Below are 24,581 nucleotides of genomic sequence, written 5' to 3' on the forward strand. Positions count from 1 at the left end.
GCTTCCCCCTGCTCAGGCAGGCTGCAGCTCCATGTGACAGAGCCCTGCTCTCCTTGTTCTCTCTGTGCTTTTTTTCTTTTTGCTTTAAAGGGATCCAAAACTGACACCCAGCCACACTCAAGGGAGCAAACACCAAGACAAGGAAACTGCTCATTAAACTATCCATCCAAATTCCTATTATTAAAAGAAAAGGGGGTGTGTGAAAAAAGAAAAGGAAACAGACCCCAGTGGTGCTGGGCAGGGACAGGCAGACCTCATTTATGGCTTTCTCTGTGCAGGGCAAAAGGGATGATGCTTTCCTTCTCCCCCCAGCACCGTTTAAAGTTTGGGGCGGATTAAGGCAGGCCTGGTGTGGGAAGAAGTCCTCCCACCTGATTGCACCGGGAAGCAACTGCTGCTGCTCCAGTAAATACACGGAGACCCACGTTGCCCGGAAAAAAACTGATTTCTTCATTGAGGGAAAGAAAAAAAAAGGAAAAAAGAAAGAAAGAAAAAAGCACACCCTGCTTGAACTCCCATGCCATCACATGCAACGCACCCAGCATCCGTGCCCCGGGGAGGGGGCTGGCCTTTTGTTTTAGGAGCTTTTTTTGTTTTAACTGAGATCTGTTAAAAAGAACTAATTAATGACCCACCCCCGAGGGCCAGGTTCCCCCCAGCGGCCAGCCCCCCGCGGGCGGGCGGGGGGGCCGCCTCACCTCGTTTACCCCCACCGCGGCGGCGGCGGCGGCGGCGGCGGGCCCGGGGCCGGGGCCGGGGCCGGGGCTGGGGCGGGGCGCGGCGGCCGGGGCGGGGCGCGGCGGCCGGGGCGGGGCGGGGCGCGGCGGCGGCGGCGGGGCCGGGCCGGGCCGGGCCGGGGCGGGCGGCGGGCGGCGGCGCCGGGGCAGTCAGCCTGCGCGCTGGGCACCGTGCGGGCGTGCGGCGGCCGGCACTGGGCAGGCAGGCACGGAGGCAGCCAGCGTCCCCGCCACGTAAGTAGCTATTAATACACGGTGGGGGAGACGGTGCCTTGCTGAAGGGCAGCGGCGCGGCCATCCTTTTCCTTCCCCCTCGCCCGACCCCCGAGGGGGGGAAAATCTGCTCCCTGCATTTTTTTTTAAGCGATTGCAATTTATTCCCCCTCCGCTGCCTTTCGCTTCTTGCACCTCGAGACCCTGCAGTAAGAACCCCCCCCCCCCGCAGTATTTGCTTTCTCTTCTTTGTGTGTGAACTACATTAAAACGCCGCGAAGGAAACAAAAAGACCCCAAACAAAAATCCCGCCGTGCAACGGCAACGCGAAAGCATTGATCTTTCCTTGTCCTTGGTTGCACTTTTTGTTTGACTGAAGCAGCCGCGGCGACAATTTCTTTTCGCCCGTGCGCGTTGGTGCGCACGCTGATTTGCATTTTACCATTCTTTTTGCGCGCGTGTGTGTGCGTGCGGTTGTTGCCGCTCTGCCCCTCGGGGCGACAGCCGCGCGGGGCGAGCCGCGGCTTTGCCGCGAGCGCTTCGCGGCCGCGCCGTGCGCTCTTTTGTCGGCGCTGGCGCTGACCGCTCCAAGTTAAATGCTCCCTCGTCATTTCGTGGGGCATTTTCGGGTAGCCCTCGCTCCCTGCGGCGGGGCTCACGCGCCATCTACAGCCCGGCGGCGGCAGCGCCGCTCTGCCTTGCCGTAGCGGGGAGAGAGGAAGGACGCTCCCCTCCCGTGCGCAGCGCGTTACCTAACCTTTTGTTTGCGCTCGCGTTGCGCGCCCCGCGGGAGCGGCGGGCGCCGAGGCCCGGCCGCCGCGTTCCGCTCCGCGCCGCGCCGCGCTCCGCCGAGTGCCGCCGCGCCGCTCCGCTCCGCGCCGCCCCCGCGCGCCCGGCCGCCGCTCCGGCCCTGCGCGAGACAAAAGGCGCCGGCGCTGAAAGCTTCTCTCCCTGTGCCCAGGACGCGGCGCTGAGGCTGGTCCGGCGGCCGCCGCCGCTCGCCGTTCCGCTGCCGCGCTCCCGCCCGCGCCGCCCCCCGCAGCCACACAAAGGCAGCCGCAGCTGGACGGCCGGGGACTGCTCTGACCCCAGGGGTTTGGCGCGGCGTTTCGGTTGGTCTTCTCCATACTCATGAACATACAAAGGTCAACCCCTATCACGATAGCACGATATGGGAGACCTCGGAATAAAACCCAGGATTTTGAAGAGCTCTCGTCCATACGGTCCATCGAGCCAAGCCAGAGTTTTAGCCCGAATCTAGGCTCTCCGAGCCCGCCGGAGACTCCGAACTTGTCGCATTGCGTTTCTTGCATCGGGAAATACTTATTGTTGGAGCCTCTCGAGGGAGACCACGTTTTCCGAGCCATACATCTGCACAGTGGCGAGGAGCTGGTTTGCAAGGTAAAACGTCTCCTCGTTCTTATTAAATCGTATTAGCGTGCTGTAGCCTATTGATTTCCTGTGTCTTACGGGAGGGCCGAGTAGGACTGTGTAGTTCAATTATTAAACAGTTTAAAAACAAAAGGCAGCAAGGAAGAAATTAAAGGCGCATCCTGTAACTTTTCCCTCTCTCCAGACAATGGCCACGTTATAACGGTGGCCTGGAGCCAGTTCTGCCTCTCACCCAAGGGATATTGTTCTGGAAAGAACTGTCCTTTAAGTGGGTCTTAATGTGAGTTTAGATTCTGAGGAAACCTCATCTTCCCCACTCTCACTTTTCAAAATGGAGTAGGGAATCCCCAGCTATTTCTAAGGTGTTGGGACCTGCTGGCGTCCTTTATTGTCGCGCCCCTTGTTCTTTGTGAGTTGGGGTAAGGAAGGGGTTGATGCAGAAGGGAGAGGCTGCCATCAGCTTTGTCTTCAAAGTGATTTGAAAAAATGCACAAAGAATTAAGCAGCCTGAGCTCCCTCACTGTGGAGGTTGTTTGCAAACAGCATCCTCCCCCATTGTACAATTGAGCAAGACTAAAACCTGCACACCTACGTTTTTCAGAAGAGCAGACAAAATAGCTATCCCACTCTTTGTAGCCTGCCTGCTTTTCAGTGCCTCCTCCCATTTGCTCCTACTATTCAAAGGTGAGCTGTGGGGAAAAAGAAACCCACACGTGTGCCCCTCTGTCGAGGGATGTTTTTTCGGGCTGAGGGAATATTTTCCTTTGTTCCTAAATTGCAATTCTCATTGTCTGTAGCGAGCTAGACTTATCCCAACAAACTGAAGCAGTACCCAGTAGTAGTTTTTATAACTACGTAGCAGATTGCAACCTTGCAACACATGCTTCAGTGCTTTTATTGTTCTCAAAAAATGGAATTGTGCCATTTAGCTATCTTGGGCAAATTTCTGGTGTTGAACTTACTGTCTGTAAATTGAAAAGTAGACATATTAAAATATTCACGTTCCGGGGATTAATGATAGTATTGCTGACTGTTTCATACTTCTGTACTTAATTCATAACAAGTTATGGACTAGCGAGTAGTGGGGAAGTTAAAATTAATTCCTCCCATTTGCTATTTATAAAGATTTGAGTTCAGAGGGCGATTTAAATATACTCTCTGATTGAGTTATAAAACCTGATGTTGAGGCAGCCTAGGACTTTGTGTGATTATTTGGGGGAAAAAAAGGGCTCCTGACTTTGCAAAGGACTGATATTGCATGCTGAAGTGAATGCTTTGTTACTAAACTGAAACAGAACATGAGAATTTCTAGAATGAAAGCCCTGCTCGTTGCAGTAGTACAGTGCTGCACTCTAGGACATTGGCATCTTTTCATGAAACAAACAGATCCCACAAAGCTGCTGCTCTGCATGAAATTATAGGTAAACTTGCATAGCAAGTAGAAACTTGGGGACTAGGCTCTTCTTTGTTTCCCCTTTGATTTGCAGGATTAGGGTACTGTTTTGATAACAGTATGAGCAGCATAAGTGCAGTTCACAGAGAGTGGACTTTTATTTTTTTTCCTCCCTTTAAGCTGTATGTTTTTAAACTGATCCTGATGTTTGAATTATATCAGTTTTTCCATACGCATGAGGCACTGCTTCTAGCTGAGCTTCAAAAATACAATCTTAGCTTGAATTGCTAGTTCATGAACACGCAGTTGTCAGTCCTAAACTCATCTTAATTTAATGCAGGCTTTAAAATGCCTGTGGTATCATAACTACTATTTGTCAAGTAGCCTTCCGGCTAAGAGACCTGCTATCTGGTATCTTATTGAAGATGCTCTTAGAGATTGCTTGCACAAACATTGGTTTGGATAACAGACACATGCTGATGATTCTCAAGATTCATTTGGCTGCACCCGCTGCCTGTACAGATGCTGTTATTTGCTTCAAGGCTCTGTGGCATCCAAACAATGGTAACATCTCACTTCCAATTCCTAGCAAGAACTAAATCGAACTGCAGCTTATTGGACATTTGCTGAATTGAGGCCAGGGACCTTAAACACTGGGACACAAAGAAACCCTTTTTAAAAGGTATTTGAGACTGTAGCAATATGATAGTACTTCCCATCTCCCCCCTTTTAAACCTAGTTGCTGATACATATCAGACCTACTTACTTAACACAGTCTGAAAAGCACAGAATGTAACTAATTTATATCAGGATAATCCAGTTAAAATTCTGGAAATGTTTTTTTTCGGATGAGGATTTGAGCTACGTGAATGTTCCTTCTTAAATTTTATTTTATAGCAGCTGCTTTGTCGAAGAAACATTCACTTACAATGCAGTAGTTATGAGTTTTGAGATCCAAATGTCAATGAATTTTTCTCTGGAATGAATTGCACGCTAGGGATTGCAGCAACACCCCCTCCCCACCCCAGCTCCGCTTCTGTGGTTCACCATGTCACCAGAATGCCTCCGTGCTAATCTACCCCTTGCAAAATGTGTTGGATTGGGTTGGCAGTCTGCCTTTAAGGTTGTTTTTGCCAGTGCTGGAGTATAGCAGCACAGGTAGGGGGTGGGGTGGAAAGAGGTGTGAAAGAAGTGAAAGGGACAGGGAGAAATCGGATGCCGCAATTTCTTGGTGTTTGGGTCCTTTTCTGGGGAGGGAGTTTGTTAGGATTGTGCTCTGAAGCATTAAATGACTCACGTTTTGGAGCTTCAGGTAAATTTTGATTGAACCATGTCATGCACTTTCAGTTTTGAAAGCTTTTTAAAGCTTCAGAGAAAGCAAGGAAGATTGCTTCTTGGAGAGGATACAAATACGCAGTACTATAATACAAATACTAGAATAGAAAATGTAAAAAAAACAAAAAAACAAAAAAACAAACCAAAAAAACCCCAAACCAAACACAATTGCAGTTTAAACCATTTGGCTTAAGACCTGTACCAGTTCTTCATTTTTATGTCAATTGTTTCCTAGAGTGAGGCATGGCTACCTTAAATTCTTTTTACCAAAGTAACAATACACACAAGAGTATGTTATATATTAATAGAATTTTTATGCTGGTGGAAATGCTAATCCCTTGCTTTGTAGTACATCTGGAGCAGGTATAATTAAAGTAAAAATCACTCCTATCAATACTTTGCTTATATTCCCTTTCAGCACACTGACTTCTGTTATTCTCAATGAAGTCTTTCTTCTTCGAATGTGGGCATTTCTCAATTGACTCAAATACCGATTCATTCGTCATCACTAGATTATAGTAACTTTTTATATTTGGGTTTCCCAGCAGCCTTTTTAATTCTTACAGCTCATTCATAAGATCAGTGATAACATACTCACTATTAAAGGGACACTTGGCTTTTAATGGAGCACTCGATTGAAATGCCAAGAGTTCGGAGTGGTTTTGTCTTGGCCTTTTGAAGGCAGCTAGCCGGCGCTCCAGCAGGCAGGGAGATTTCCCCGCCTGTCCTCTGAGCTCATAAACAGCCATTGTAAACCCAGACTTTGAAAGTGAAACCGACTTTACTGTCTGTCAGAGATGAGAGAAATGCAGGAAGTAAATATGAATGGTGACAAAGTGTATTTTAAACCTGAAAGTACTTAAAGTTTCAATGAGTTAATAACAGAGGGAGAGATTTGTGGGTCAGGGTGTATTTAATTTGACCGCTTCTCTCAGTAGAAAGCTACTGGCCATATTCTCTGTGAGTTTATTTGGATTTCCTTAAAATAGAAGATAAACAAGTTTCCTTCTGAGGACTGTTATCTGCTTCTGTGTGTCACTGGTCTCTTAATCTTAATTCAGATTGCATTCTAAATTTGATCAGCTGTTAGGTACTACTGAAAATGCAAGTTAGTAAAGTGTTAGCTACGAGTCTTGAAGACTAGCCTTCCCTGCCTGGGTTATCCATGTCTTCTGTGTGGGGTTGTATAGTCTGTTTTGTCTTGTCTTTAGTGCCATGAGCTTTTGACATCCTGTTTGCATCAGTACAGCTTCAGGAACAGCATAAGGCGTGCTTAGAGATGGTTCTGTTAACAGAGTTAGGTTTATCATAGCATGGATGTTCCTCATGTCGCTAACCCTGGCTTCACTGTCATTGTTCCTGCAGGTGTTTGATATTGGCTGCTACCAGGAATTATTAGCACCATGTTTTTGTCTGCCTGCACATAAAAATATCAACCAAATTACTGAAATAATTCTTGGGGAGACAAAAGCGTATGTGTTCTTTGAAAGGAGCTATGGGGACATGCATTCGTTTGTTCGTACCTGCAAGAAGCTCAAAGAGGAGGAGGCAGCCAAACTCTTCTATCAAATAGCTTCTGCTGTTGCACACTGCCATGATGGTGGACTGGTACTGCGAGATCTCAAGCTGCGAAAGTTTATTTTCAAGGATGAAGAAAGGTAAGAGTCTCCCTTGCTTCACAAGTGGGGGTATCAGATTCAGGGTTACAGTACACTGTGTCCTTCTCTGTCACCATACCGCTCCCTGTGAGTTTGTGGTACCCAAGGCTTTTTCACTTTCCTTACCCTCTTCTACACCTGGATCATGGGATGGATGTGCTGTTTTATCTTCTGGCTTAGGCTTTGGAATAAAGTAAGCATAGAGTACAGTTTGCATCAATGCCTGGGTTCTGCATCTTCACTCAGAGGAGCACCTCATTCCTAATGAGGCTATGCCTCCTGGAGAGGAGACCACTTCTGCATAGGTTTCTGGTGTAAGAGCTCTGTTAACATAAATACAGCTGATGTTTAAAGAAGGAGGGAGCTGGAAGGATCTGGAGGTTGGTTCTAAATGTGTTATGTGGCAGTAATCATAATAGGGCTAGAAACTGCAGTGCTGTGTGGGTAGCCTGTTTTTAGTATCAGAGAGCTGTTGTGGTACTTGGAGAACTACCCCCCCCCCTTTTTTTTTCTTCCCCATTTCCTCCCCACATGCACACCTCTTTCAGTCATTGGTGGTAAATGATTTTGGGAGGACAGGGAAAGGAGTAACACTGGATGCTCTATGTAAGCTATTGAGGTGCTGTCCCTGATGCTGAGCCATAACTGTACTGTTGAAGCTCTGGAAACTTCACATCTCTGTCCTTGTGGTTACCAGTTGTCATTAATTATATTACACCATGTATTCGCTTGCAACTTCCACATACAGCACCAGAGTAATGAACACTGCCAGAGTAGTGTCAGGCTTCCACAGAGGGATTAAACTGGAAGATGACCTTCAGAAAAAACCTGAAACGGAGGCATAGCCTGCCTTTTTGCTTCTTCATGGCTTGATGAAGGATGGGGAGCTGTTTTTTCCCTTTTAGTTCAATTCTATAAATTGTCCGAAACCTTGTTTAAACTGCTACAGGGTGAAATTGATGTTCTGGAGAGCTTCATTTAAAAATAACCGATGCATTTTAATTCTGTTTTGGGGCTCTTTGGGGAAGCTATAAGCAACAGCAGAGGTACATCAGTTGTCTAGAGGCTCAGTAAATCCATGAGAATACAAGAATTGTATTTGCGTCCCTGAGAATACAAAAAACTAATACACAATTCAGTCATTAAAGGGAAATTTCTGACCTTATAATAAAAATGACAGCCATCTAGCCCGTCTGAAATGTTGTCTGTTTAAATTTTGTTCAAAGTTCAATTTTGCAAAATGACCTTCTCCTTTCAATCTCCTTTCAAAGTGTAAAATAAAAGACAATCTTTTCGCTTCTTAATTCAATTCACACAATTCTCTACCAGGCAAATAGCTATTTCCTATTTTTCTACCACAGTCCCAATATATATGACTGTCTTTTCCTCCTCTTCAAATAAAAAAGCCAAAAATGAAACTAGTTAAATCTCCATTCAGAGAGAAATGAAAAGCAGAAATATGCAAACTGAACTTTCACAACTTTTACTCAGAGTTTAATAATTAAACACCATAATAGCACCTTCTGTGTGGATGACGAAGAAACTTGTACAAAATAGCTGAGGGAGAGATTGTTTTCTATTGTAGCTGATAATGTCCTAATTGCTACACATCAAAATGCATTTTTCATGGGGATATATGTAAACTTTGGTGGTTTTATATGAAGGGCAGGACTTGAAAAAGCACTAGGGATCACCCTAACTTTCTGCTGTAAGTGAAGTCAGCGTGAGTTTAGAGCACTGTAATGAGCAGAGACGTAGGCCCACACCGGCTACTTTTGAACTCCCACCCTGGCGTGTACCGAGTGCTGAGTGCATCACAAGACCAACAGCCTTTAGCCACCCAAGAAGAGTGGTAGGTACCATAGCAGCACTGTTTACTTTTATGGATGTTTTTAACATTAACTGTAGCCTGCAAAATCACACAGTTACTCACTTTTGAACAGTGCTTCTAATTATAAAATACTACACCTTAAAGGTCAAATATGATTCGCTGGTTATTTTTAAGATAGTCATAATGTGGTTTGCTTCTGGAGGTGATGTTGATCTGTAAGTAGGAAGGTATTGTAATCACTTCTCTGATAAGTAAATGGTGATGCACTTGAACTGAACCAGCGCAAGATGGAAATAGAAGAACCAAGCAGTGACTGTCTCTCTTTCGTGTGCTCAGCTCATCGGACAGTAATCAGTCATCACTTTCAATCTGCTGCAGTGTTTATGCTGCAAATCCTTCCCGGTGCTTCCGGGTTCACGGAGGTGTTTGTGCATTGCTGCACACCCCTCCGAGCTTGCTGTGCTGCTCGGGCTGGCGGCGCCCGCCTGCTGAGCCAGCCGCGCTTCCAAAACTGGCAGTCTGCACCGACGCCTGTGATCCGGATCTTGCAAGCTGTATTGCTCTTTGATACCTGTAATGAACCACGGAGGAAGAAAAGAGGTGAAAATGGTGTTTTGAGAAATGTGTGTGAACTCTGCTGCTGTTTGTCTCCTGTTCTTCAGTGGAGCTCTTTCCCAGGAGTTCTCCTAACTGCTTCTTCAAGTCTTTTTTTTTTTTTTTTTGCAGTTCACCTTTAGTACACACTTCTTTGAAACTTTCTCTTTTTGAAGACTACCCCAGTTTTATCTTGCTAGCAGAAAAGACTGGAAATCTAGCATGCAGGCAGCACATAATGGAAAACTTTTTTTTTTTTTTTTTTTTGAATTTGTCTGCCCTTAGCTGAGAGCTGCACCACTGACTGCAGGAGCCAGAGAGAATGTAAAAGATAGATGAAAGCAGTTCCATTTGTTTAAAAAAAGAAAAATCAGTTAAAGCGTATCTTAGTCCATATTCCTTCCTGTGACCCTGATGATATCCTGGTAGCCTGTTATGAAGTCACGGCTCCTGGAATTTTAGACAGGTACATACACTATGGGAGCTCTTTTTTACCTTGTTCCTGTTATCTAAACTACAGCTGGAATTTATAGAGATTCAAGATCTTGATCTAGCAGTGTCATGAGTGCTCTTGCTCTTACTAATGTCACTGCTAAGAACGTATGCTATTTTAGGTGTGGCAAATTGCAGTGCCTTCGTCTGTAATGAACCAGGAAGTACGAAGGTGATTAAAAAAAATCATGTTGGAGACTGGTGGTGCTGAGCACTTTGTAGGGGTCCTAATCTTACTAATGACATTCTCTTGCTATGCAAAATCAAAGCTAAACTGTGGTGGTGTGTTATATCTTACTATTGCATGTATGTAAACACATGAGTGCTTAAAATGAAATGAGCCCCCAATCCAAAATTTCACAGTGTGGAAACAAAAAAATCCATCTGTGCTTTAAGGTACTTTAGCTTCCTGTAATCCTGAACTGCAGAAATTTTGAAGATACTGTAAACTGCATTACATGAAATAGATGTATGATGTTGCCAAGCGCCTTAGGTTTTTAATGGTTTTCCTTTCCTTTTGTTTTATATAAAGTTGGATAGCTGTGTTTGTGAAGGGTTTTGTGGCTTTTTTCCATTTGTAAACCACAGGTGAAATAGCCAGTGCTTTAGTAGTGAAATTTCAAAGTTAAGCTTCTTAAACCTGCACCTGATCCTGATGAAGCAGAACTTCTAAGATGTTAAAGCATGGCAGGAAATGTCTTGTGAGACTGAGTTAGCAGGCAGCACCACCAGTAAATGAGGGCAGTGACTTTCAGACTACTGAGAATATGGAAAACAACACTTAATTGCCATGCTGGGTCTCACCAGACTTTTTAAGGGACCTGTAAGGTTCTTGAATATTTAAAGGATTGGTCCTTAAACTTCTAAATAAAATGGAATCCAAAACATTGGAGATGGCTAGGTTAAAACACTAGCTTTTGCATGTTTTCTGTACCAGTGCATGTCACTTTTTTTGGCCTGGATATTGAGCCAGGTCAGTGTTGTTGTTCATGGTTGTGGGGCTCTTGGTTTTGGTTGTTTTTACTGTGTTCTTGTCATATGGTATTTACAGTTTTCCTTGTACAGTATGTCCTCATAATAGGCCCTTGGGCAGAGCAACTGTGCCCTTCTCCTAGCTGGTGTCCCATAATGATGTTGCAGAATGGGCAGGGCTTTTTGGGTTGTGCTAAAAATAGCACTGCACAGTGTTACTAATAAAGCAGTTCATCAGTCTGATATATAGCAGATGCTCTGAGAAAGAGCCACCTCCAAGATCTCAGAATTAAATCAAGCATTTCTGTGTTGCTTGTTCCAGTGGTTTTCTTTAATACAAGCACATTTCTGCTGTCAGGGAATTATTAATTTCTTTAGTGCATTTTTAAGCCTTTAATTATATTAAAATATTAGCTGTCGTAGTATTCGAAGCTTAAAGACCTTGTAAATTCATCATACTTGTTGAAGGGAAAATTAAAATAATTTTGGTATCTTAGATATTGTAATTCTCCCTTATTCTTTGAGTAAATATGAGAAATAGTAGGCAGGTGGGAGTCAATAAAAATAAATATAATTTGACACTTTTTGCTCTGCGCCAGGGGAGTACAGCCAGTGCAATCCACTAATTTAGAAAACCTGTGTTAGCCTGACATATTTATTTGATGCTCTTTGAATGTTTTTTTTTCTTTCTTTTCTTTTCTTCCTCTAGAATTTCTCAGCTTTGAGTGGATGATGCTTTAAAATGACCTAGTTATGTTGTTTAGAATCCTGGTGATACAAACCTGATCCCACAAAAAATACAGAACACATATACCGACCTGTTTCCAAGTGGACATTTTCTCTTCGTTTAGTTAGTAGTAGGTTTTCTCCCCTGTGCATTTGTCAAATTGTGTAACAGTCAGCTGACTTTTCCCATGGTGTTAGAACTTGCTGCTTTACTTTAGATTCAGTAGAGAACAGGCAGATAAGTTAATGCTTTCCCTATTCCCCAAATCCTAGAAGGAGAGTCCTAAAAGTGAAAGGAAGTTAAATAAAACAGGACTACTCTTAAAATACAAAAAGATGAACAAAGCCAGTCATTTGATTTGTCATTCCCCGTGACCCTGAATGGAGAGGAAAGATGCCACAGCATCAAATAGCATCACTTTAATAGTGGACAGTCTAAGCATAGATTAGACTTAAATCCAGAAATTATTATTATTTTGTATTTTACTAGAGTATGGGGAGGAAGGGGAGTTTCTTTCCAGGCAGCAAACCTCTGATGTCAGACATCAGATAGAAGATGAAACAGTTACACAACTGTTTTCTGCAGAAAGGCTCAGGCTCCCTTTTGCCTTCATGTGATTTGGTTTCTAAGCCTGCTTTTTGATCGCAGCGTTCCAGGGAGTAATGCATTCTGTTTGTTATGGATGCAGTCCCCTTCCCAGTGGAGCCTGGGAGGCTAGCTGCAGATGTTGAGCATCACGCCATCCCTGTGAAGTGCTTAAATCCCCTCCCGAGGGCATATGTAGTCATGGAGGTTAAGTGCTGTGCCTAAGGTCATGAAAGAGGTTGGCAGGTGGTGAGCTGGCCCCAGGAGCTCCAAACAGACCTGAAGTCAGGTCTAGGTCTTTCAGGAACACCATGAGTGGGAGGAGCCGTTTGAGGGTGTCTGGAGTTTCCAGCAGGTTCTGCCCTTGGACCCTGCTGTCTTTTGGCATTTGGCTCATAGTTTGAGGCTTTACACTGAGCTGCTGTCGCTGCAGATCATCTCTGTAGGCAGTGTCCTGCTGGCCTGCCTGGGCCGGGCACTCGCCCACTGGGCTCCCTTGCAGCGTGCAGAGGTGGTTTTTGTAGGCAAACGCCCAAATGAATGCTGCATTTCTGACGACTGCTCAGCACTTTGTTTGAATTGGAGCCGGTCACGTTCTTACAGTCGCCAGCTTTCTGGCAGGCTCTTTTTGTGGTGGTTGTCCCATTTTTCTCTCCCTGTGGACTGCATGCTCGCTTTCTGGACTCTTGTATGACTTTTGGAAAGGTGCCTCTGAATGCTGTACGTTATGTGTTGGGCAGGTGTGATTGGCATGTTCAGATGCCTGTCATGAGATGCCCATCACAGATTTGATCCCTGAGAAGGTGGGTACTCTGCAACCCCTGGAAGTAGATGTCTCGCAAGACATCTTGCACTAGGAGTTCAACAGTTGGTCTTTTTGAAGACTTAAAAATGTCCTCTGTAGAGTTGGTGCAAAAATATTCCATGTTTATTTTTGAGCTGAGACTGAGAAAGTCTACTTAATTCTGAGCTGGGGAACCAGGAGGGGGGGGGGAGCAAACCCAGCTAGCATGAGTAGCAGCTGCAACAAATAGTCATGGTGAACTTCTCTCTCTGCTGCCTTTTCTTTTAATTGTCCTCATTATCACACTGTGAGATTACTTCAGGCTTGGGAGGGAAAGGAAAGAAGGAGAGTCTGTAAACAGGAGCCAACCTGGGGCATACTTAGTCTTAAGCACCTGCTTTTTAGTAGATGTTTATTGCTTGGAGACAGGTTATAGGCATCTAAGCCAAAGGTTTCTAAATTGGGTTGTGAAATAAGGGGCCTCCTTTTATCTTAGAGGTGCTGAGCACCAACCGCAGGCTGCTTGCTTGGTAGTTGTAACCTAGCACCAGACTCGGAAAATGTAGGGCTTTGGGATTTTTTTTTCCTGCTGTATGCAGTTATGTTAACAAAATCAAATTTTAGCCTCCTTTCCCTGTGGAGCTTTACCATGCATCATATGAAAAGATCTAGAGAGCATGGTGAACACAGGCTGATAGTAGAGCCTTTTAAAACTGTGACTTTTAATGTGATCTAGAAAGATAAAAGTGAGGTGAAGTAGCGTCTGTGAGCCTGATGCTTATCAAATAATGGGCTTCTCACAGTATTGTAACCGAGACCCTCAGTGAAAGGGTCTTTGCTGGATTTGATAGTCCTCGCCCTCCCCCCACACCACGCGCACACCCATTTTTTGGAACATGCTGTGTCGTTAAGCAATGAAGGCATGGAGGAAATTAAGTACGTGGCATGCAGGATGGGCTGTTCCCGGCAATCCTGCTCAAATGTTGTAAGGCTGAGGTCTTTGGGGTCCCAGCCCTACCTGGGGTGTATGAAGTGTATTTTTTTTCTTGGTGCGTTTTTTAGTGGAAGTCCGTAGAAAAGTGCCAACTCAAAGCAAGTTAAAGGCCCTAGGCTCCTGGGTCATGCCAGGAGGAGGGCGCAGGGGAAGGCATTAGGGTGCTGGCAGGATCCCTTCTGAGGAAGGGTGGGGATATATAATTTTTACAGGCTTCCTCATTCCACGGAAGTAACAGTGAGGGAATCTTCCCTTAGGAGCAAGGTTCATCCTGTGAACCTTTGCTGCCTGAAAGTCCCAGTCGCCTTTTGAAACATATCCTTGAGCCTGTTTTATTATGCAAGAGGCTGTTTGTCTGGCAGCCTTTGTGCAGGTTTTTCTCTGAAGTTGCGTAGGCTGTTGTGCGGTGAACTCCCAGGCTGTGTGCTGTTACGCATTGGAAGGGATCTTACAGTGAAAGGAGCAGGATTTAAATTGATGGCACAACATTTCCTCTCTGATCTTCCCGTGCCTCCCTGCCCCTGGAGGAGATAGGGGAGTTCTGAGTTCAGGATGAACCTTTGCACCAAGCAACAAATCATCTGTGCAGGATTTCGTTAGCAGACTTCCCCATTTCACTGTCTCCGTGAAGGCAGCATACTTCTGCATTATTGAGGAGAGATTCCCAAAGGTAAAATAATCGATGAGCAAAAGAGGATTGTCTCCGGTGTTGAGCTTCCCTTTTGTTTTTGTTTTTCCCTTCCTTGTCGGTCTGATGGCGTAATTGCATTCATGCTTGTCTCGCCGTTATGAGGGGTGCTAGTTACTGACCTTGATTAAATGACCTGTAAGTTATTAGCCGCACAGGAGCAATCCCTGATCTCTTGGGTAGTAACAGTTCTTGCTGATGGCTTGAGTTCCTCCACCTAGGGAAAGGCTTATCATGTCCTCAGTCAGTACAATGCTGAAATATGAGATAACACTGCTTGGGTGCCTTCATATTTATGTGTGGTCTAACTTAGAGGGGAATGCTGTGAGGCACCTCTTCCCTTTAGAAGCTGCCATTTTATATTTGTCTGCAGTCATGTCAATAAAATGGCAATTTGGATGACAATGAAAGTTATTTTCTGGTCTCTGGAGATATGGGGCTGCAATATAAAATCTGTAAATCCGGATCATCCTGTTTGGACACCGCCTGAGCAGCAAGTGAATAGTGTACCTGTCGTGCCTGGTGCAGGATGGCTCCTTTCATCTTCTCCTGGAGCAGCTGATGTGGCCCCTGCCGGAGGGAGGATGCTGGATCTCTAGTCCAGTCTGCAGTTAAAGTGTTCCTAAAACAGTAACAGCAGCTCAGCTGTAGTTCAGGTGTTATTTTTTGTACAGATAGCTTTGGGGACAGACACGAAGCAACTGCTTTATTTCAAGCTTGGGCTCCTTTACTACTGACTGTTTATTCAGAGCAGTGGAGATGTTTTCTTCTGAAACACTGAGAGCTTCAGTCAGTATTTCTGCTTTAAATGTTCCAGTTTTTCTTTTCTTCCCCCCCCCCCCCTTTCCCTGCCTCATGGTAAGAGTGAGTTTAGTGCCCTCTGAGTAATTCCACTGATTCAGGTATGGAAACTGTGTTTGCTTTTGGAGAATAAGAGTGGAGCTGGAGTGTGAAGGCAGGGTTCCTGGGGCCCTGCCTTCTGTGGTAAAAGGCAGTGCAGTAATTTGCCAGTAACCCCGAAGCCCAGCAGGGAGGAATAAAGTGAATCACTCCGAAAAAAGTGTAGGATGTGCAAGAAAGCTGTCTGCCAGAAACGGGTGCTGCTAACTCAGGAGATTGCACTGAAGAATCTTCCAGAAGACATTTAATTGATTAGGTTTTGTTACATTACTGAAGAGCAAAGTCTGAATGCAGTCAAGTAATGAATGGCATATTGATAAGAAATTCAGAGTCGTATTGTTTTTCATGGGTTTCCCTGACGGTTTCTATGGGGACAAAGACGCATTTCCCGTCTGAGTGCTGCTGCTGCCCTCTGATTGCACTTCTGTGGTTTCATTCACCAGTAATGGGAAAGCATTCATAGGCAGAATAGCTTCCCCTTTTTAAATAGCCATGATTCAGGGTTGTATTTTTTTTTTTTGTGCATTAGACTAATGCAGTGTTTTATCAATGATCTGATAGATGCATAATGCTCTTTTTCCAAGTGCTTATTCAGTGTCTGCATTAAAACTTGAAATTATGTACTGTAATTACGTAAGCCTTGACAAAAGTCTTTGTTGCGCTGCAGTATGTGTACAAAGTGATTCTCATCCGGCTTTGGCAGCAGCTTACATTTGAACTTTAGGGATTAATTTTGTTGCAACCATTTGAATGGTAGAACTGAAATGCTGATGCTTTTGGAAAACTTTTTTCTCTTGTAGAGGTCCTTCAGTTGACTGATGGGAGTTCATTTATGTAGAGAATCAGAGGTTTTTAGAAATGTGACTTAAAAAAAAAAAGATTTTTGTTTGTCTTTTTTCTGCTTTGTGATGGGAAGCATTTCAAAGCTGATTGTGATTTCGCGTTTCAGTGTTTGATTTTGAGTCTGTCCCTTGCCTGCCAAGTGCCGAATTTAGGGTTGTCTGTTTACTCTGCAACTGGATGCACTTCCCACCCTTTGCTGCAGAGGTTCTGTATTTTCAGAGGTTGCTTGAAATTTCGAAGGTCTGTTTGTTGTTGTTGGTTTTGGGTGGCTCCCCCCCCCCCTTGACCCCCTTGACAATTAAACTTCAATGCTTCCTTGCAAGGGAGGGGGTGTAGAGATTGCTTTTCTTCCAGGGGGTGTGTGTGTGTGTGTGTGTGTGTGTGTGTGTTTAGGCCTCCCTCTTTCCTGCCCCCCCCCACCAAAAACAAACAAACAACCAAAAACCCAAAGTTCTCCCCAGACGTACTGAAAACAGAGCTCTTTTAAGCAATGCTTGAAATGTGGAGGAAAGGAAGGCCAGCCGGAGCTGGAAGCCAGGGATAGCTGTTTCTTGCAGAGATGAGGAGCTGCACACAGGGAAATAGCAGCTCCTGAGCCAGGCTGCTCCTTTCGGATTGCCTGAAAAACAGCGTAAAATAAATAAATAAAATAAAGGCAGAGATGTACAGTTTACAGTGGCATATTACACTGAAAACAGTGTTCAAGGGGCGGATTGTAGTCTGTATGTAAAACTGAGGTATTTAAAGCCATCTGTCACTTAGGAGAAGGTAGACTAGAACGAGTCTCCCCCACGCGCCGGCGCTTGGTCGCGGAGAGGACAGCGGGGAAGTCCGAGTGGGGCCTTCGTTCGCTGCTTCTGCGCGTCGGCTCCGCCGAAGCGGGCGAGCGGCCGTACGACAGGGCCACTCTCCTCGCTCCTGCTCATCGCCGAAAACCTGCGTTGCCGCAGAGCAGCCCGATGTTAGAAAACCAAGTCAGATGCCTGAGTTGTTAGCGGTGGTAAGCGTGAGGAAAAGGCCGTAGCATGCGTGCTGCGTGCCTGGCAGGTGGGCGCTGGAGAGAGGGGAAATGCGTCTGCTTTGGGCGGCAGGTCCAGCAACCACACCTGCACGGGGGCAGGACCCTGCCCCAGGAGGGGCCTTTCCTTGCTCTCACCTCCTACAAAAAGGTGCTGGGGGCTGAGGGTTTGGGGGCTGAAGGTTGTGTCTTTTGTTTCGTTTGGGACCTTTTGTTTCCTCAAGCCCTGTCAACTCAGCAGGATGGAAAACCTGGTTGCTTCATTTGGCCGCAGCTGATGAAGGAGCGGCATTCAAATAATTTTCTGTAATATAAAAGCTTCTCGGTGAACTGTTTCTCTCTTTAAATTCTGCGGCAGCTCTTGGAAACGTTAAAAAAGGGGGGGGGGGTAGGAGCGTAACCAGCGTTTCCCTGTGCTGTTGACACGCCGATGGTAAGAGAGCATGTGCGGGGGTGAATTCCCTCCTGTAAGTTGTTTATAAATAGCATACTCTTCCCCATTCCCGGTGTGTGTGTTCCACTTCTGCTAGCTAGCCTGAGGGAGTCGATGCCTTCCTGTCTGGCAGTTTAGTGACTTCAGGCGAGTCTGAGTAGCTGGCCTCACTGGTTTATTGCTACACATGCTTCTCTGTGGAAAAACTGAGGTGGGCGATGCAAATGGAACCGCAGCTCATGTCTCTGCCTTCCCTTTCATTTCCTCCTCGCTGTTCTCAGCCCTCCTCGGTGACTCCTCGGTGAGCGCTTCTCCTTGCTGCTCTCGGTGCTGTGCAGGTACAAGAAGCTTGCTAAGCTGAGCATCGCGAAAGGGCTCTCCCTGGTCTGTCTCTCAATTCGGACTGCGAGCTGCGGACAGGCGGAAATTGCTGTGATCTTTGTAATTGCAGCTAGTTTCTCCCTGCAGCTGGCTTCCTGTGTGAGGTATTGCTGCTGTAAAGTATTGCTTGAGTGCTAACGAGTGGTTGCCCATTGCCAGGAGAGGTGCCGTTAAGCTGGCAATGGGTAATTAATCAGGAAGCAGGTGTGTTGTGCAAACCCCATCAGCATCCACACGGGAGGAGAAAACACTGGCCTATTTAATGAGAGAACGAGCTGCCTGGACACACGGTACTTGGGAGCCAGGTATTCCGAATTCTGCATTTATGACTTCCTGATTCGAGGCATGTTGCCAAAGGGGCTTTCACCTCTGCTAGTAAACGTCTCTAGCTGCTGAAAAGGTCCAAGTGTCATTAGGAGAGTTTATGGCACAGTTGCCTCTGGAGTATTCCACGGAGTAAAATGCTCTTCTGTTGGTTCAAAGAAGATAGCACTGAGCTGCCCTGGAAGCAAGTCTGAAGCCAAAGCTGGTCCAGCTGTCTTTTGCAACTCAAGCCCAAGCAATGTTGTCTTCAGTAAACATTTAAGAAACAGGGCTCTCCTTGTCTGTTTTAATGCCTGTTTCATGATGTGCTTTAGTTGAGAGCCATGAGTTCTGCTTTCTGGGTTGAAATTCAGTCCCTGTCTATGAAAGTCTGCAGTATCAGAATATGGCCATGACATGGGGCTAAGAGTGACCATGTAGTCCAATGAGGCGGTGGGGCTAGGACAGTAATGCCCAAAGTTTGCCTTGAAAGGAAAGTGTGCTGCTGATAGGTCGCTCTTCCATCCAAATGCACTGGACAAATTCTGTTGCACTGTACTAATTCTGCTCTTAAAGCCAGCCATTCTGGCACATAGCCTAAGGGGTAATTGGTAATCCTTTTGGACGCCTTTAGAAGGGACAGATTTTTAAATACTAGTTACAGGTGATTGCAATCAGAGTTAAAAGGAAAGAAAGGTTATGTTAATACAGTTCTATGACAAGGAACTTTGGTGTCTTCGTTTTTTTTTTTTTTTTCCTCTCCTGCCTGCTATATATAAGGGAAGAAATTCTGTTGCAGAGGCATTTACTTCAGTGCAATAAGTTCACGGCACTTTGCAGGCAAAAAGTTTGCAGTCTAGATAAGGCATTTCTGTCAGCACACTGCAAGCCCTTTGCTAGCCTCTCCATTCGTTCCAATGCAGAGTTATTCTGATTCCTCTGGGTAGATAAACTTGTCTTTAATCTTGCAGTTTGGCTCACCTGATATCCCTTTGCCCAAAAGTCTGTTTAGGGAGGTCTGTTAAACTTGCTCTTTCTGAATGTATGGGGATAAAGAAACAAGTTGGCTGGTCAGAGGGTTCATATAGGATCAGAGTGACAATTTTATTCCTGTTGAACTTGGTGGAATTACAGGTGCAAATAAACGTTCACCAGTGTGAAGTTGTCAAAATAGCCTCTTCTAGTTAGGGCAAGACTTGGATTTGGGCATGAGTTCTAAACACGTACATAAAAGGGCAGCCAACAGAATAATCTTGAGGTTTGTATCTTCTTTTGGAAGTCATGTCCACATGAACTTTACCAAACACATGAAAATTCTCCATTTGAAAACTACATTGGCAATAAAGAACTGTTTAGATTCTTTTACTGTTCAGGAGAGCCTGTACAGACTCCCAGTAGAATGGTTATTTACCCTCTGCAGGCAAAATGCTGCCATAACCCACACAATATGAAATCCTGATATTGAAAGGGGAAGGATCAGTGCCACAATTATTCTGAAGTCTAAAGTTCCCAAGTTGTAGGGGTGGATGCTGAAGAAAGTGTTAAACAGTACCTAGCCCCCCTCCAAAATACCCCTTCCCCCACCCCCCAAAAAAAAACAAAAAAACCCCCCAACAAATCTGTTGGATATATTGTCCAAATTAGAATTCTAGAATTGGTTGAAAATTGAAAGAGAAATGAACTGAAATTTGCAGTTTTTTTTTTTTTTTTTTTGCAGCACCAATGAATATGGCAATTACTCTTATTTTCTTTTAAGACCTTACTAGTGAGCTTACTGAACATAACTGTAATTGAAATCTGGTAGTTGTGTGCATGGCAATACCCATGCTTATTCCCTACATGTCCATCTTAATTTCTCTAACTGGCAATGTCAGTTATTTATAGCTTAAGTGCCATGAGTGAGAATTTAAACTGAGGTACTTCTACAGTTGTTGAATTTCGTAGGATTTTATTATGATGATCATGTAACTGTAGTGGCCTGGAATTTGTGTTCTAATGTTCGCTTATCCCGTTTCTTTGTATTTTCTATTGCCCACAGGACTAGAGTGAAATTGGAAAGCCTAGAAGATGCTTATATTTTAAGAGGAAATGATGACTCTCTTTCTGATAAGCATGGATGCCCAGCCTATGTGAGTCCAGAGATCTTGAACACAAATGGCAGCTACTCTGGCAAAGCAGCGGACGTATGGAGTCTAGGTGTCATGCTTTATACCATGCTAGTTGGACGCTATCCTTTCCATGACATTGAGCCTAGTTCCCTCTTCAGCAAGATCCGTCGTGGGCAATTTAACATTCCAGAAACTCTATCCCCCAAGGCAAAATGCCTCATACGTAGCATACTGCGTCGGGAGCCATCGGAAAGGCTGACTTCACAGGAAATTCTGGACCATCCATGGTTTTCTACAGATTTTAATGTATCGAATTCAGGATATGGTGCTAAGGAAGTATCAGATCAGCTCGTGCCTGATGTCAACATGGAAGAAGACTTGGACCCATTCTTTAACTGAGCACAAAGACTGGTGTTCAGAAGGTACACGACCTGGAGATGGACACATGAAGGAGCCCTTCCTGACCGTGTTAAATCACATCCTGCATCAGCCTAGCTTGGTAGCAAAAGACACTTGGAGATCCTTGGATTGAGAAGGAATCTCCACAAGGAGCTAATATAACAAATGTAGCATGGGGACAGATTGGGGGTGGGGTGGGGGGGAGCTTGCTATCAGGTTAGATTGATTTGGAGGAAAAAAGGCAGCATGGAGCAATTGTAGCTTCTCACCTTTTTGGAGCCAAGGAGACTGCACATGCCAGTTTTGGTGCAGCTGTATCACTCCTGTTTCTGTTCCATTAAAAATAGTTGTAATTCACAACAAATAGACACTTTTTTGCCTCAACTCACATCTTGGCATCGCACTGTTAGATATTTAACTTCAGCCATTATTCAGGGAAAGTACAATTGGCTAACATTTTTTTTAATCGGATGTCTAATAATTGATGGGATTAATTTAAGAAAAAAATTAGGTGCACAAAGACGGACATGAAAAGTGGGTGCTAAAAACAAACAAAATTTCAGTTCATGTCTCTTGATAGCTATTTTCAACTCATTTCTTCTAAATAAACTACTTAATATTCTTGTCAGGAAATGACATTTTAATGCTTTGTTCCCTTAAGGGGAAGTAACTGTCATTTAACAAGCTGTTCTGTTTTGTGTCAAATGGTTTGTTGCAGGAAGCTATTATAACTCGAACTTCCAGATGCATTACTGCTATAATAGAAAAAAGAAGAAAATTATATAATTTTTTTTTTTTAAAGATATGAGATACTGGCTTCCATATCTGCCGTGCTGCACGTATATGACTAGAGAGGGCAGAAGGCCCTTAACCATGTCTTTATCTGAGAACCGATCTCTTCTTTAACTGACTTGCCCACGTGTAAATAGAGGGCTCTTTATTATTGAAGAAGAGTGTTTGGTTTTTTTTTTCTTTGAATTCCTCTCAACTTGGGAAAAGAATTGTTTGGGTTTGATTTTTGTTTATGTCCAGAATAAGAAATAAGAGGGTATTAATAAGCTGAACATTTATATTACAGATATTCCTCTTGAAACATACACAGTAATATGCACCTTTTGTATTGTCAAGACTTATTCTATTTATTGAAGAAAATGTCACAGTAGTGATGTATTAAGCCAGTACTTCAATTACGGGTTGACTTGGGATGACATGTTACATGCTGTAGTTAACACACTTCTTTTCTGTTCAGGTATTTCTGTCCCTAAATAACTTTTTATTTAGCTTTTTTTTCTAGATAGCTTTATTTGATTTAGACTGGCAAATGTTTTTATTACTGCTTTTATATTGCTGTATGATATTGAAATCTCTTGGCATAAATATTTGTGTTTCCAGTACCTCAGTTGTTCTGATATTACTGCCTGTATACGTTTTGTGAAGTGGTCATGTTTTTTGGGTAGGTACACGTGGACTCTGTAGTATGTAAATGTTACTTGAATTTGTGCTTAATTATAGTATGTGGCATGTGCGTACAGCTACTTGGCATTTGACGTATGGATGCTATTTGCCTGCCCTGCAGGAAAGTTATGGTCCCACTCTCAAGAGGATGTTTCACAGTTCTTTATCAAGAGACAAAGCTAGCTGCAGCTGACCTGCCTTGGTTCTATTTTGGTAACTAAGAATATAAAGGAGTAATGTTTTTACACTCTGAAGATGGTGCTGTGTCAAGAAGGACTTTTTTTTTTTTTTTTTTTTTTTTTTTTTTTTTTGATTAAGTACCTTATAGGAGGAAAGATTGGTGATGTGCATGGTGGGGTTTTACTGCCTCTGGTGCTTTGTCATGTATTTGGTTTAATGTTTTTGTCCTAATCTCTTCAATAAATAAAATTGTGCATATTTAACTAAATTTCAATTGTGAACAATGTTCTTTTGAAGGTCTGAGGTGCTGTAGGAGTTTTCTCCTTGAGGAACATTCATCTTCTGTACTGCTCACAAGCCAGACCTGTGAGCTAAGAAAGCTTAGGACTTGCATTTACAAGGTCATGCTGTGAGCCTTTTCATCTAAAATTTTACAATCTTCTACAAATGAAACTGGCTTTTGTTTTATTTTCTTTTGATGTGTCACTGCTACTTGTCAAGCCTATTTTCCTTTTTAATGGAGTATATTCAAATGCAGTGGGAACTATCTTTCTGTTGATGGCAGGCTCTTCTGTTGATGGAAAGTGATACAAAAGCAGAGCAAGCTAGTACTTCCATTTTTCAAAGTCCTAGAGAAATGTGAATCTTGCATTTAATCCCTCCACTCCAGAAAAGATGGATCTGAAATAGCACCTCCTAATTTACTGTCTTGTTTAAGGCTGGAGTCTGCTACTGTCATTCATCTTGAATAATAATTAATAGAGCCACCAAGTGAGATCACCTAGAAGAGAGTGTGGAATAATAAGGTGCTCTGTCATCATGAGTCAAGATAGATTAACCTTGGTCCAGTTAAAAAAGACCATTTGAATGGGACTTTAGTATGAACCAGGATGCAATCTACTTTTGTCAGTTCTGTGGCACAAAAAAGCCATAGCAGCCAATGATCACCCCTAAACAAACAAAAGCCCCCAACCCCTCCGCTTCAAAATAACCAAATGTTGCACCAAAAATGCTAGCACTGGGTTTACTGTCAGGCTGGCTAATATTGTACTACATGTTTTTTTCCTAGGTTAATTCTTGGCATGTGTTGAATATTTTTGTTGGTAGATTGAAAACTAAAATTCTTACTTATAAGACCAACCAAAATTGTCATTAATATGTAGAAACACTTCAAGATTAGTTTTTAAATGATCTGTGTGCCTGCAGCCAAAGTTTAAATTACTTGAAACTCTTTCAAATCAAACTCCCACAATAAATGTGCTTTATAGAAAAAAGCAGATTGTAATCAGTCATAGAGAGAAGGGGAGGGAGGAGCGCCGAGAGGATTTCCCTCTCCCCCACTAAAACTTATGTGAACGGCTTCTGTTCTGTTTGGGTGGAAGCAGTTAGACCTTATTTTACAGCAACCTGCATACTTGCTTTTTCACTGCCAGTAATTATATGAAAAATGTGGCTGACTAATGATTGCTCGTTTGCAGTGAATTTTATATTCAAGGCAAAAGCTTCCTTGGTGTGACTTTGGAGGAATCCTTTGGCAGCTGAAGTGAGCTGCTTTATAAAATGCTGAAGGGGTTTTCCGAGCTTCCTGGTTCCTAAAGTGAAGCCTGAGAAGGGGGAATGTGTGATTCAAGCAGCTCATTTCTGGCTCTTTCTAATTACTGCTTTATGGGCGCTGTTAGTGAAGTACTTGTAGGGGACCACATGCTGTGGAAACCCCTCAGCAGCTTTCTAAACACTGCTCGGCCCTCTTTTTTGGTAGCAACTGCAGTCAGATTTAGGATCCTGCCGAGCGGAGGCGGTCATCTGGGTTCAGCTGGCTCCCGGTTTTGTTGAATGGACTGACGTTCTCCTAATGAATGAAGAGGAAAAGCTGTGTCCATAAATGAAACCACTTGGCACAACATGACCCTATGACAGGCTTCTGGAGTGTGAAACTGTCCCCCCCAACCCTCCCTCTCTCCTCCACCCCTCCCCCCCCCCAAAAAATGTCCACAGTATTTCATTATTTACAATGACATTTACTTTTTTCCAATGCAGTACTACTTGCGATTTCGAGCTACAGGCTCTTCTTCAGGAGTGTACAAACAAGTAACAATTATTCCTTTGGTACCATGATGTCATATAACCCGATCCCTTACTGAGGTGTGAATGTTTTATGGAAATAAG

The 24,581-nt window shown here is 44.1% G+C and overlaps 1 protein-coding gene across 2 annotated transcripts; it reads left to right on the plus strand.

The window, feature by feature from the left end:
- Positions 1-894: 894 nt before the first annotated feature.
- TRIB2 (tribbles pseudokinase 2) lies at positions 895-22,683 on the plus strand. Of its 2 annotated transcripts, XM_067294300.1 has the most exons (4): positions 895-971; positions 1,912-2,351; positions 6,436-6,728; positions 20,312-22,683. In XM_067294300.1, exons 2-4 carry the CDS (start codon positions 2,082-2,084, stop codon positions 20,778-20,780), a joined length of 1,032 nt encoding a protein of 343 aa, XP_067150401.1. In that variant the 5' UTR covers positions 895-971; positions 1,912-2,081; the 3' UTR covers positions 20,781-22,683. The 2 variants fall into 2 exon arrangements, with proteins under 2 accessions (XP_067150401.1, XP_013810537.1); XM_013955083.2 differs by lacking the exon at positions 895-971 and having other exon boundaries at positions 1,857-2,351.
- Positions 22,684-24,581: the final 1,898 nt, after the last annotated feature.

This window comes from Apteryx mantelli, chromosome 3 (assembly GCF_036417845.1).
Source record: "Apteryx mantelli isolate bAptMan1 chromosome 3, bAptMan1.hap1, whole genome shotgun sequence".
Lineage (NCBI taxonomy): Eukaryota > Metazoa > Chordata > Aves > Apterygiformes > Apterygidae > Apteryx > Apteryx mantelli.

Bases quoted from the DNA above. Each gene is read 5' to 3' on its own strand.
- TRIB2 (XM_067294300.1), top strand. From the start codon at position 2,082: ATGAACATACAAAGGTCAACCCCTATCACGATAGCACGATATGGGAGA. The intron at 2,352-6,435 runs GTAAAACGTCTC...TTGTTCCTGCAG, and splicing joins GCGAGGAGCTGGTTTGCAAG to GTGTTTGATATTGGCTGCTA. The intron at 6,729-20,311 runs GTAAGAGTCTCC...TATTGCCCACAG, and splicing joins ATTTTCAAGGATGAAGAAAG to GACTAGAGTGAAATTGGAAA.